Below are 12,826 nucleotides of genomic sequence, written 5' to 3' on the forward strand. Positions count from 1 at the left end.
TTCCCCCTTCTTAGCCTCCCTCCTGTCCAATTATCTCCACCTCTTCTCCTCTGCCTCCACACACACCCCTTCTCCGAATGGAAGAGGCCAGTTTCATCCCTCCTTTCTGTCCTCTCTTCCTCCCCGGGTCCCTCCTTTCCTCCTTCCGTCCGTCCTGGGGTGCTGCTGGTGGTGGTGTCGGTGTGGACAGTAGCGGTTGGTGGGTGGAGGATTGCGTTGAGCGAGAGAGCCAGAGCGGGGCCTACCTGCTCGGCATGCAGCGATATGGACTCTGAATTCGCTATCACAGTCCACCATCACGGACTGATCTCGCAAGAGACTGCCTTTGCTACTGCTTATCTTTCATGCATGTACATGGTTGTGTCATTTTGTCAAACTAAAGGACATTCATGTACTGTACAAGTGCCAAAAGACTTCAATGTCGATGTACTAAAGCCACTGACTGAATGGCCTTTTTAAGCACAAGTGGGCCCAATATTATTGATTTCCCACCAAACACATACACGCTCAAAAAGCTTTGTTCAAAGTAAGGCTGCACGGCAGATTACTCTGTTTCCATTCTGAGAGTTCCCCTACGTCCTGCTGTGCTTCCTCGTGTCAGTGCTAGACTTTATTTTCCGTCCAGAGGGTGTGTCATATATGCCTTACTTTGCTTTTTTTTTTTCTATTTAATACAGATTTTATGTGCGATGAAGCATTTTTTTTAATTGAGCTTCAATAATATACATTATATATAGCTAAATATAAATTGTTTCTGTCCGTCCACTAAATTGCACTGTATTTTTGGTCATCACATGGTATAGTAAAAAAAAAAAAGCAAATTAAATTAAAATTCCCACTTTTGTCAACACAAACCCTCTTTTTGCCATCCTTTCCTGAACCTGCTGCCACAGTTATTACTTAAATAAAACGCCTCACTCCTGTAACCTTCAGTTTTGTCTTCTTTTTTGTTCTTTCCTTTTTCCCCCCCACTTTTTTTCTTCTAATCCTGAAGGTACAGTTAGCTTGGAAGGGTCCATGATCTTTTGTTGAGTATCCCCAATAACAGCTGTGAATTAGTTTTAGGTTAAATAATAACCACAGCTTCTGCAGCTTTCAGTGTTTATGATTGTATTCCCTGAGTGGCTATGTAGTTTTTTTTTTGTTGTTTTTTTAATTTATTTTTTTGGTCTTTTCTTTTTTTAAAAAAAAAAAAATATTGTCCTTGTAAAAAATCAAATCAAATCAATGATAATAATAATAATAAATATTATTATTAAATTAAAAAATTTACATATTTCCAGAAACAATGAAACCTGCTGATTAGTTGAAGTGTTTATCTTATGCATGCTGTGGAGGGAAACCAGAAAATGTAATATTGAGATTTGACCTTGAATGTATGGTGAATTTTTACAAAGGTATTCTAAATAAAACATACATCTATATATTAATAAACAGTGTGGTCTGACGAGAAATCTGTTCTGTCGATGATAATTTCCTTGTTCGGCTCAGAACTGATTCTTTTTATTTTTCACTTTTCCCTCTCAAAACCAACACCTACCTGTGACTCATTTCAAGCCACAACTCTGTTCGGTGCATGCGGTTTCATCCTTACTCACTCCCCCAAGCACCTGTAACATCTGTGCTGCTCTTGATAGCCTGTTGGTGTGTGAGGTGGTGTTGTGTGCACTTTGACCTGAACTCTGCCTGCCTGCTTTCCTTCTCTTTGGTTGTTTTTTAAATATGATTTTGACTTACTTGTGCTTGAGTTGTATTTGGGTCATATAAACAGCAGTGCACACATTTTTTGCAGACGTGCGGTTGATTTTATTTATTTTTATTTACTGTCAGATTTGTTCCCAGTGAGATTTGCAATTTGAAAGGATTGTAGAGTGCTGTATACAGTATGGCATGTTGAGCATGAAGTGCGTACCTCTGTTTTGCATCCCCCATTTCAGTCGTGTACTGTTATCAGTTTCAGTATGTATGCATTGCACCAGACTAACCAGTGTCCTTACAAAATGTGACCCATGCATGATCTGAGAGATGAGCCATTCAAATCCAAAAGTTCTTTTTACCTTCCAGTTTGGGTCCAGAATTGTCCCGGTTCTGAGGGAACAGGACCTCCGTAAGTCCACCAGTCTCCATCGCCTTTCAGCCAAGCAGTCTCTTATCTTCTGCTCTCTATTACTGTCTGGTTCTCATTGTTGTCATTGGCTGTCTGGCTGCAGTTAAGACGCGGGGAATAGCTGGTCTTTTCTGTCCTTTGGCCTCTTTGGAGTTGGCATCACTTGGTTCTGTCAATCCAGCAGGCCTTGGGTTGTAAAAGAAGTACTTTTATATTTTAATTTATGTATTTTTTTTTTCTTTCTGTGTGTAACCCAACATCATACAGAGAAGACACTAACCCTTCATGCATGCCTATAACACGCTATTTGATTAGAATTTGTTCATCATATGCTTGCTAAATCTCACAAAACTGCAACTTTTTGCTCAACTTACTGTTGGAAACTTTAGGAAGGTAGAAGTCTTTGGGTGTGGTTACATAATTAACCATCTAGATCTTGTACTTTGCTCAAGCTAACTATAAGTCTTGTCTCACCCCTCCTCTCCCCACAGTGACCGTTCCCTGGAGGTCTACCTCCGGCCTTCCTTCTCTGATGACCGAGCTGCACCCATCTTCTACTAGCAGCCTGCTGCCCCCTTTTTACCCTCGCGGGCCTTTCCTTTTTAAAAAGCAAGAGATAATGGCCAACACTGGCAGGTTTCAGTTGTATAACGTTATCGCAAGAGGGCCCAGTGGCTGTGGAAATTCACTTAAAGAATTTCCCATCAATGTTTTTTGCGAATGCTTTCACGAAACATTGAATGTTTGAGTCAGAACAGTGTGACAGTTAGATTTAATTATTTAGATCATACCAATTGTGAATAAGGTATTGCTAATAAGTTTTACTAGTGATGCCAATACATTAATATTTATCTGTACTTCTGTTATGCTATTTTTTTGGTTTCTGCAACACTTTACACTGTAACTTTCACTGGAGGATTATTTGAATTAAGTATCAGTGGAGGGGCACACTGCAATAGTTGCTTATGTGAGCTGAGAAAACGAGAAAAAGATGGTTGTAAACAGTCTACCACACATTGCTGTAATGTGAACTGAGTAATTTGAATACTCAGACTGATGGTTGAACCCTGACAGGCGATGAGTAAACTATAATTTTGCTTTTGTTAGGTAATAATATAGAATTATATATTGACTAGTTGTGATACAGTATACCCAGATTTTCAATGTGGGAACTGTGCCTTCTAGGTGTTGTTTTTTTTGTTTGTTTTTTCTTTATATGCATATGGCGATATCCATTTTGTTCTGTAAAGTGGTTTGAGGGAATATGCATCACAGTTCTATTTGTATTTTTATATTACTGAAAACGTTGATGGGATTATTTCACTTTCTTTGGCTTGAGCAAGCTTTTGTACAGTGCAGGCGCATTTCCACAGGTATAACACGGGAATAAACTGCTACTCTTTCCTTATGTTCAAATTTCAGTAATATCTAAGCTGCCAGATTGCCAGGAGTTTTTTTTTTTTTATATTATATATATATATATATTATATATATATATATATATAAATATATAATATATATATATATAATATATTATATATATATATAAATATATATATAATATATAATATTTTTTTTTTTTTTATTTTTTTTTTTCCCATTCATTCATTCATTCATTCAGCTTAGAGGGGGTGGTAGCTTATCAGATAAGGTACAGTATTATCATAGCTTTGATCATTTGTTCTCAGTATTTTGCAGTACACTCACCTGGGACACAAGATTAGAGGCATGTTTTTCTTTTCTACAATATGCTGTATGGGGTTAGTGCTGAAAGTGTGGTTGAAAAGTAAGAATGTGTTGTGTGAATGAGCTGAAATGCCTCTTAGTCTCCAGGAAATAAACTGTTACGTCACAAACACCTTTTGTGGATGAGTCGTTTCCACTGAGAATTGCGGTCATGCTTTTACTACATAGCTCATTTAAGAATCAAGTTTCAAATGCATTTTTTTTAACTTTTATATAGCCCTCACCTCGTCCATGTCTCTCTGTTTGTATTATATCTGTACCGTGCAGAGCATGCATGTAAATTAACTTGTCCAAAATAAATCCATATGGGCACAGACTTCATACTTTTACGTGTTGTGTTTTGTTTGTTTTGCACTTGTTGACATTAATGCAGATAAATATATCACAGACACAAGAGGGGGAAAAGTATTTGGATTTATTTGTTTTGGATAGTACAACAGCCGTGAGTGAGGGATGAATGGAAACAGCAATGATGTTACTACCGGTGCATAGAACAACCCACCTCACCTTCTCCAAAGGCGTCTGCCACTTTAGCCAATGGGCTTTGAAATATCTCTTTGGCAAATTTGAGAGACTATCATCCTGGATTGCATCTTCTTCAAATTCTCTATACAAAAATACTAGCAACGTTTTCTCTTCTTGCAGAACTTCAAAGGCAAGGAAAGAGGAAACTGAATTGGCACTTGGAGCTACAGGAGGATAGAGAGGGGGGAGTGAGCTGCCGATACAGCAGTAGTAATTCAAGTCAAGCTACCTGCTACATGTTGATATAGGATTCATACAATTGTCCTATTTTGAATGTCTTTTTTTTTCATTCCCTTATCACCTCATACCCGGTTCATTCAGCACTAACATAACAGATGCATAATGGATGAGACCAAGACCTAGATGTAGAAAAGATGCTCGAAAATGATAACTGACATTCAACATTTATAACTGGCATGTTGATACTGACACCACTCAACAGTGGTGACACATCTAAGTCCCTTTTAAAGTCGTTCTACTGATGATCAAATTTATTAAAAAAAACAAAAAAACAACAACAACCCTAAATCTATAAACGGCACATGGACACTAATGGGGGGAATCTCATTGTTCAGCTGATTCGTTGCAGAATGTGGACACGAAGAGCAACGTGGGGAACACAAAGTGCTTCAGAAAGGTGTGGAGAGCCGTGGGTTGTCATTAACTAGAGTGAGTGGTGGAGAATATGGTAGTGGTAACATCCTGGTTTTCTGTATTATGTTGCCATTAACATTAAATCCACAAAGTCCCACAATGGCGATTTGGATAACGTGAGAAATTAGGATGAAGCACCTCCAGCTCCACCATCATCACCAGCTATAACTTTTCATTGAAGTCAAATATTTTTGTTTGAAAATCCATTGTAGTTTCTTATGTAACAACCATCAAGCACTGTTTTCTGGCACCAACAATGAGAGCCGTAACAGTCTTAAATTGCCAGAAAATGCCAGATGGTAAGCAGATGGACAAAGGCAGCCAATGAGAGGAGCAGCTATGTCTGTCATTTCGCTTTTTTTTTCTTTTTCCTTTTTTGGGGGGATTATTTTTATAATTCACAAATCAAAAGAACTGTAAGGTCACGAAAAGGAACTGATGCCGCATTTAGCAAATAAATACTGCGTGTCAAAACTAACATTTCTATTTCTGCAGACAATAACACTTCGCTTTGTATCCACTTTAGGTTGCAATCCGTGCAGCTATTGCTCTTTCTTCATAAAAAATAAATAAAATAATAATAATAGTGTGCAAATCATTCGGGGTACTTCACTACAATATGAGGCACTGTCTCATAAAGGGTCACCAGGGTCAGATGCCCCAAAGGTCGATTAAAAAATAAAACTCTGTAAAACATCTAGATATAATAATGCTGCTTTTTCTGTGTTGAGAAGAACCTGGAATCGACCTTCTCTCATCGTGGTGGCACGGCACTCTCAGTCTTTTGGGTTATCGTCACTGTTCCCTGTGGGACACAAGAGATTGGAAATAGAAGGTAAAAATATTATATTTATTTATTTACCAACTTCACAACAAAAACAATTTAACCAGGAATGCCCTAGATCTACTTTGTCTGTGTAATAAGCCACATCGCTGCAAATATTAGCACTTAAATATTAGATTTTAGGAATCTTTAAATCCACTTTGTCTTTCAGCTGTTTATATTAGCTGCATGTGGATCTTTGCTTACAACATTACAATGGAAGCCATCTTTCAATAGCCACATTACAAAGTAGGATCAGTATTTTAAACTGAGGTGACGTTTAGTGGAGTGTCACAATTTTAGTGAAACTTTTACTACAAGTTGGACTAAAAGGCATTTTTACCTTTTGCTGAGCTCATCTGGGAGTCGCAAACATGTGTGATAGAGAATCGTGACACCATAAAACGATTAAGTGCTACAGCGGCTGGTTTAGGTGCCTCGGGACTGTTGGAGAGAGAAGTGGGTGTTAACGCGGGCTCAAGTGTGGTGACAGGTGAGGATGGACAGGGCTCAAAGGACGGGTCATCTTCCAATTCGCAGTTCCCACCTGAATGCACACAGGAAGTCATAATCGCTTTGTTAAATGCAGTGAGAAAAAAAGTGAGGCTTATTCTTTGCAACATATTACATCCTCACCCTCTTCTGATTTGTTTCCATCTGTTTGTTTAGAAACACAGGGTGATTCACGTGACTGAGCTTCAAGTTCAGGGTCAGGTTGGGGCTGCTGGTCAAAGTTTTTTGTCTCTGATGTTTCCTCTCCACTGGCCTCTACTTCTGTTGAGAAGGAATAGTCGGCCAGCTCTCCTGTGGGGCTCTCCTGGAAGGCATGAAAACCAATTAAGTGATTTAATTTAATATAATAATCTCCCCAGTTTGTACAACGTTGACCTATTAAAATATTGTACCTGGTCAAAAAGGAACACTGTGACATCATCAAAAAAAGACACCGCTTTTTTCTTCCTCTCCAACTCCTCACAGAAGGATTCGGTGAGCAGGCCGGGCATCTTCAGGAGGCTGCGGAGGTGTCTAGCCCTGCTGCAGTCACTCACCACCACCGGCACTGTGGTGAAATCGTCCTCACTCTCCTCACTGTCTTCATCTTGAATGTTGTAGGTCCTCAGCTCTTCATCAGAATCGCTATCATCCGAGTCATCTTCATCCTCTGCCTCCTCCAGTGGAGCTCTTACATTCTCTCCACAAAGCTCCAGCAATGATGAGGAAGTGGACAGGTCAAGAGGACCATTGGATTCTCCACACAAACTGTCTTGTGAGTCACATTCCTCTGCATCTATGTCCTCAAATTCTTCCTCATTTATTCTCGCACCATCCCCTCTGTCGTCTGTCTCCTCGTTGACATGACTGAATTCGGGTAGCTCCTCCTCCTCTGTGGAGCCATCACCATTTTCATTTTCTTTGGGGGACTCGTCATTGTCATTGTTGGTTATGGTGGAGCCAGTATGCAATGACTGGGAATTGGAGCAGTCTTCTCTCCTGCTCCCCTCTTCCCGGGCATCCTGGACAGTGGAATTTGGCTGAGATCCAGTGGCGGGGTTAAGCTCTGTGGAAGGTTCGTCTTCTGAGTGCTCTGTCTCCAACCCAAGATCATCATCTGCAGGGGCGGTCTCTTTGGTCAGGCAGCCACCCATCTGTGGAGGAAATGGTGACAGCATAGACAACCCAGGGGTGGGAAGAGAATGGGGTGAACTATTGTCAGCCTCTGAGAGATTCACCAAAGCACAACTTTTGATGTGTCTCAGATTTGTTAAAGTTTCCCCATTAGCAAACTTCTTTTCTACAGCATGATTATTTCCTAAAAGTCTTGGTTTCTCAGCAGGGGGGTGACAGTTACGTGGACCTGCAAAGAACTTACTGCCGTCCTCTTGGGGACTCCTCTCATCATAGTCAGAAAAATAGGCTGAGTCCCTGTAGGGGTTCTTCTCAGTTAGACTTTTTAACTGTACCTCTGAGTTGCTTGTGGAAGTGCAGACCCCTTGTCCTAAACCCACCTGCAAAACAAGCTCGGATTCTCCGCCCAGCCTAGGGCTCCTCTCACCACCCAGGGGATCTCCAAGCTCTTTAAAAATAAACTCTGGAGATTCGTTGTTCTCTGTGTCATAGCCGCTATCCAGTGATTTGGGCAGGACTGGGATATTGAAGGGATCAGGGCTTAAGGGGCTTGCCATTGATGAAAACATGTTGTTGGTGTCTAAAGAGTCACCAGCTGTCTCTGGCTTCTTCTGCGGGCTGAGCTCTTCCTCCTCTATCTCAGCATAGTCGAGGTTGAAGTCTGCAAAGATCCCTGAAGTAATATCTGTAATGTCATCTTCTTCCTCACTGTAGTCACCAAGTTCAACCAGGCATATGCTGGAGTCTCTTACGCCAACTCCTCTATCTAATGTTCTGCTTCTCTCAGGTGTCTCTGCATAGTTTAGCTTCTTGTCGCTCAGATCAAAAGATACTCCTGTCGAAATGCCCTCCCACATCTTACTTCTCTGCTTATCTGACAGTTGTCCTGCTTGACTAGCCTGAGGCTTCCTAAAAGAGGATGGTGATTTTATGTGGCTTGCCTCAGGTATCATTGCAGGATACGTTCTCTCTCCATAAAGAAATGATTGCGTTTCATATTTTCCACCCTCTCTATCTCTGGTATTTATTCTTGCATCTGTGAGAGAATTGGTACTTTGCACATTATCTTTAGTTGTGTTCCTTTCCACTTGAAAGGCATCTTCCTCTTTTTCTTGGTGGCATAAGTGAATGTATGAGCCTAAATCAGTTGGTTTGCTACAACTATTACAGTCAGATCCTCTTCCTCCTCCTTCTGAGGCACCACAAGACCTGGAGCTGTGGAAGGTTCTGGTGGTGGCTTTGGTTAAAGACCATAATTCAGTTGTGTTTGACTGACTGGTATACTGCAGATCCAGACAGCTGTCACTTCCACTGCCTGTCTGCCTTGTGTCAAAGCTCAGGCTGTTATTGTTTGCAGAATGGTTTGAGATCCAGTTTGTGGCCTCTCCCTCGGAGAAAAGGTCATCCTCGATTTCTCCACTTCTCTGTTGACCCAAAAGCACGCCGTCAGCAGTTCCTGCATCAATTCCGATGTGGTTAACAATAGATAGTCTCTTTCTAAGATGACCTACCATATTATGGCAGCTTTCATTAACTGTGCTATGATTTGTGTTTGCTTCAAGGTAGGGATCACAGAACCCTAAGCTGGGGCTACTGACTGCTTGTGATAAACTGCGTGGGTTCTCTAACTGCTCCTTAGACTCTGCTGGCCTTTCTGCAGAGTCATTGAGATTGGACGAAAGGCAATTTTGGGAGTGGCCTAATTGTGGGGGGCTGGTGCTGTATATGTGTCTGAGCAGTGGTTCCCTGGTTAGCTGGCTAGTGGGACTTGAATCAGAGTCATAGGCAGTGGATTTGATGTTATCAGCAGTAGACCAGTATGCGCTGGGTTGTGCTATGGTTGAACGAGTTTCACTCTCAGATAACAATCTGCTGTCACTGACTTCTAATCCTGGGCTGTAGTCCACAATGCTGTCATCCAGGTTAATGTTACACTCTACTGGTTCCTCTATGCGAATGTAGTACTCACTGCTGACTGAGGGGCTGTGGGCACTCAATACTGGAACCACACTCGGGTGTTGGGGTTCATAATAGGATGGGGACATGCTTGAGGTAAGGCTATCAGTCTTGCAGCCCCCTGTGGTGCTTCCCTTGCTTGAATAGTAGATATCCTGGTAATGTGGGTTCCCTTGGCCCAGTGGACCACTGGTGGAGGAGGAGCAGTAGGGTTGCTCAGCTCGGGCCTGCTCCCATTTGTATTCAAAGTTGAGACCGTGGCTGGTCTCTGTGACAGTCAGTAGGTCATCACCTGTGTCAGAGTGGAAGCTGTCAGAGAAGTGCTCCAAGAGGGGGAAGGAGGATGAAGCAGAGGAGGCCAGCTCCACTGCTTGAGTTTGGTCTGTATTAGGGGCATCAGCTGAGGCTGGTGTAGGGGTTAGAACTAGAGCTGTGGATGTAGCTGTGTGAGAGGTGCTACCAAGCAAATTGGGTCTCAAGGCATTCCAGCGTTGCTCAAAGTCTTCCTCAGCTTCACTGGAGCCTTTGGCACACAAGTATGTGACCAGAAGGTGTACTTCCTCACTGCTGGGTCTCAGCTCTGGCTGCAGCCAGCAGAACTGCATTACCTCGTACCTGAACGGAGAAGAGGGACCGAAAAGACCACACACACCTTCAGGCTGGAAAACACTTATTGGTATCCTAAGATATTTTTGTTAAAAAAAGAAGAAAAGTTCAGAAGCAACATTTAAAAAAAAGGTGATATAAGGAGAACTTCAAAGTCAGCACTTTATAGCAACACCTAGCACTTATTTACTGCACTAGTCAATAGCATATACAGCATAGTATATGAAGGAGGTGCAGTGGAGATGCTGACACAGTTAGAAGATGTTTATGCTTTTCTTTGTGCATCTGTGTGGCTTCTCAGTGTTTGTACCAAATAGTTTAATTCCTTAGGGAGCAATTTTGAAATAAAAAATAAATAAAAAACAATATCTGGCAGGCTTCCCAGGTAAAGATGAATGAGGTGATTCGGATCTGGTCGATGCCAAGGGGATCATAAAGAATAGGGAGAGTATTGATCATCTGCCCTTGGTAGCAAAGACAAACGTTGCTACAATGGACTTGTATCAAAATAAATAAAAAAGATATAAAACAGGAAAAATAAGGTTGTTAGAAACTCATTGGTCAGTTTCAACTGAAGGCTTACCAGCATCTAGAATCTATTTTGTGTGGCATCACTAATGTATAAGCTACTAGTCTTTTCTGAGTGTCAGCATTCACTGTATGTACAGTAGGTTCTCCTGAGTGTAGTTATGTGTGGATGTCTTACCAGCGGTCAGCCAAGGGGAACTGGAGCTGGGGTTTGGGTAGTTTAAGCTGCTGTTCCTTCACAGCATATGTCAAGACCTGTCTGTCAGAATAGTGTCTATACGGCTGGTTTCCCAGCTCAAACAACTCCCACAAAGTCACCCCAAACGACCTGAAACACACAAAGAAATCTTTTAGGTTGGTCACTTCACATATTCCGGATAGAAAAACTTTCCAAACAAACTGTTCCACTCATTCGGTAACCCTTCAGACGGCTTGCCTTAAGTATGTGTGAACTCGAACTGTAGCTTCGATAATCTGCAATAAAAGCTTCCATTTCTCTCCCTTTACATAACTCACCATATGTTGCTGCTTTTGGTTTGGTCAACAACCAACAGGTTTCCATGGACCTCATCTATGAGTTCAGGTGCAATCCAGCGCAGGGGTACCCAAATCTGGTCTTGTGTTATATAATAGTCATCCTACAGAATTAAAAAAAAGAGATATTGAGTACTAGGAGCATTACTAGCAGTCTTTAAAAATTACAGATATTTCAAAAGCCTGACCTTGTACCGACTGTGAGAAAGTCCATAGTCTCCAATCTTAACTGACATTTCTGATGTTAGGAGGCAGTTTCGCAAGGCCAGGTCACTGTTGAAAATAAAAAAACAACCAACCCCCCCAAAAACTGTTAAATAGAGAGATAAAACAATGCCACTTTTATTCAGAAAGACGCACTATGTGCAACAGTGTAGCTGTTATTGTTTTCCCCTAATTAACTCTCTGTCCATGTGTGTGTTACAGTCTAAGCCTGTTCTTTAATAATTTTACTTTTTGGTATTTTCATGTTTAAAAAAATGTTTCTCTTGGGATCCGATCTAGTTTAAAAAATTGCAGCCGAAGTGTCTTGAGAAGAGTCTGGGTGATTTTTCTTTTAACCTGCACTAGAATGTTGGCACTTCTTTTTTTACAGCAACATACAGTAATGTTGTCAGTTAAAATTCAGTGATAAATGACAGAATTATACAATTAGAGTAACATACATATCACCTAAGTGCGTAAACACACTCACAATTAAGTCAGTAAGTGGAATCTCACCTCCTCCACAATGGGAGCTTTCAGCCTGGCAGTCACTAATTGGTTGCTATGGCCACCACCACTGCATGGATGGTGGAGTGAGAGCGAGAGGGGCTCGCCCCCAGCAACAAAATCACTGATGCTGGAGTTTGTGACAACTACTCAGGCAGCACCAGGATGTTGTTGCCAGGAGAGACCAACAGGTGGCGCACAAACCATTCAAGTAGATTCTTCCTTTTAAAGCTCAAATTGCAGAAGGTAAAGGGAGCGGGACTGACACACGTACCTGTGGATGAAGTTGTTTTTGTGAAGGTGCAGAAGCCCTGAAGCAATGTCACATGCCATTCTCTGGAGGATCAACGGGTCAGGTGTCTCAGAATCAGCTACTTGACAGCTGTGGAGGTAACTCTTCAGATCACCCTAAGAGGGGAAAAAATATGAGAACATGAGACACACTGACTTTTCTTTAATTCTGCAAACAAAACTAAACAAAGAAATTAAAAAATATATATATGAAGGACTGAACAAACAAAGTTGGTCATTAAAATGTGTCTTACCATAGGGCAAAACTCCATGACCAACAGAAAAGGAGTAACCTCTGTACATTGTGCCAAGCACTGCAAGAGGGCAGGGTGCTGGAGGGTCCTGTGAGACAATTTTAGAAGGTATGATTGTGCAAAGACCATACCGGTAATAAAATAAAAACGTGTGGAGTTTCTGAAGTTTGATAAAACTGACCGGTATGGCTGGACCTCTTCAAGAAATTGCATCTGGTCCTGGACACTGGCACTGGCCTTCAGCTCCTTCACCACCACCTGCGTGGTGCTGAGGCCTGCATTGACCTCGCCCAGCAGAACCTGCAAGATTTAGCCAGCATCGATAAACTGTAGATTTAGAAACCAAAGTAAACATAAACTAGGAATGGAAATAGTGTGCGAAACAATCCAGGAAGCAAGGTAAAATGTAGGGAATCTAATGTGGCTGTGTATTTCAACTCTTCCCCTGTGGAATAAACTCCCCGA

The 12,826-nt window shown here is 41.5% G+C and overlaps 2 protein-coding genes across 8 annotated transcripts in view; one reads left to right on the top strand and one right to left on the bottom strand.

Moving 5' to 3' along the window:
- Positions 1 to 3,576, top strand: part of baiap2a (BAR/IMD domain containing adaptor protein 2a) — a 50,894-nt gene extending 47,318 nt beyond the window's left edge. Inside the window, exons 14-15 of one of the 4 annotated variants that reach the window (XM_005940337.3) lie at positions 2,065 to 2,107; positions 2,599 to 3,576. In XM_005940337.3, the coding sequence (XP_005940399.1) occupies positions 2,065 to 2,092 (28 nt within the window). In that variant the 3' untranslated portion in view covers positions 2,093 to 2,107; positions 2,599 to 3,576. Of the gene's footprint in view, positions 1 to 190; positions 846 to 2,064; positions 2,108 to 2,598 lie in introns of those variants that run through there. The other 3 variants (XM_005940335.3, XM_005940333.3, XM_005940334.3) reach the window with 3 other exon arrangements.
- Positions 3,577 to 4,251: 675 nt separating this feature from the next.
- The window catches only part of aatka (apoptosis-associated tyrosine kinase a), a 29,783-nt gene continuing 21,208 nt past the window's right edge, over positions 4,252 to 12,826 (bottom strand). For 3 of the 4 annotated variants that reach the window (XM_005940339.3, XM_005940338.3, XM_005940340.3), the window contains 10 exons: positions 12,543 to 12,661; positions 12,362 to 12,449; positions 12,091 to 12,224; positions 11,294 to 11,378; positions 11,088 to 11,209; positions 10,750 to 10,899; positions 6,761 to 10,052; positions 6,492 to 6,672; positions 6,199 to 6,402; positions 4,252 to 5,837 (listed from right to left, as the gene is read on the bottom strand). In XM_005940339.3, coding sequence (XP_005940401.1) covers positions 5,809 to 5,837; positions 6,199 to 6,402; positions 6,492 to 6,672; positions 6,761 to 10,052; positions 10,750 to 10,899; positions 11,088 to 11,209; positions 11,294 to 11,378; positions 12,091 to 12,224; positions 12,362 to 12,449; positions 12,543 to 12,661 — 4,404 coding nt within the window. In that variant the 3' untranslated portion in view covers positions 4,252 to 5,808. The remainder of the gene's footprint in view (positions 5,838 to 6,198; positions 6,403 to 6,491; positions 6,673 to 6,760; positions 10,053 to 10,749; positions 10,900 to 11,087; positions 11,210 to 11,293; positions 11,379 to 12,090; positions 12,225 to 12,361; positions 12,450 to 12,542; positions 12,662 to 12,826) is intronic. The other variant, XM_042227911.1, reaches the window with a different exon arrangement.

This window comes from Haplochromis burtoni, unplaced genomic scaffold (genome assembly GCF_018398535.1).
Source record: "Haplochromis burtoni strain Fernald_Lab_line unplaced genomic scaffold, NCSU_Asbu1 Contig_290, whole genome shotgun sequence".
Classification (NCBI taxonomy): domain Eukaryota; kingdom Metazoa; phylum Chordata; class Actinopteri; order Cichliformes; family Cichlidae; genus Haplochromis; species Haplochromis burtoni.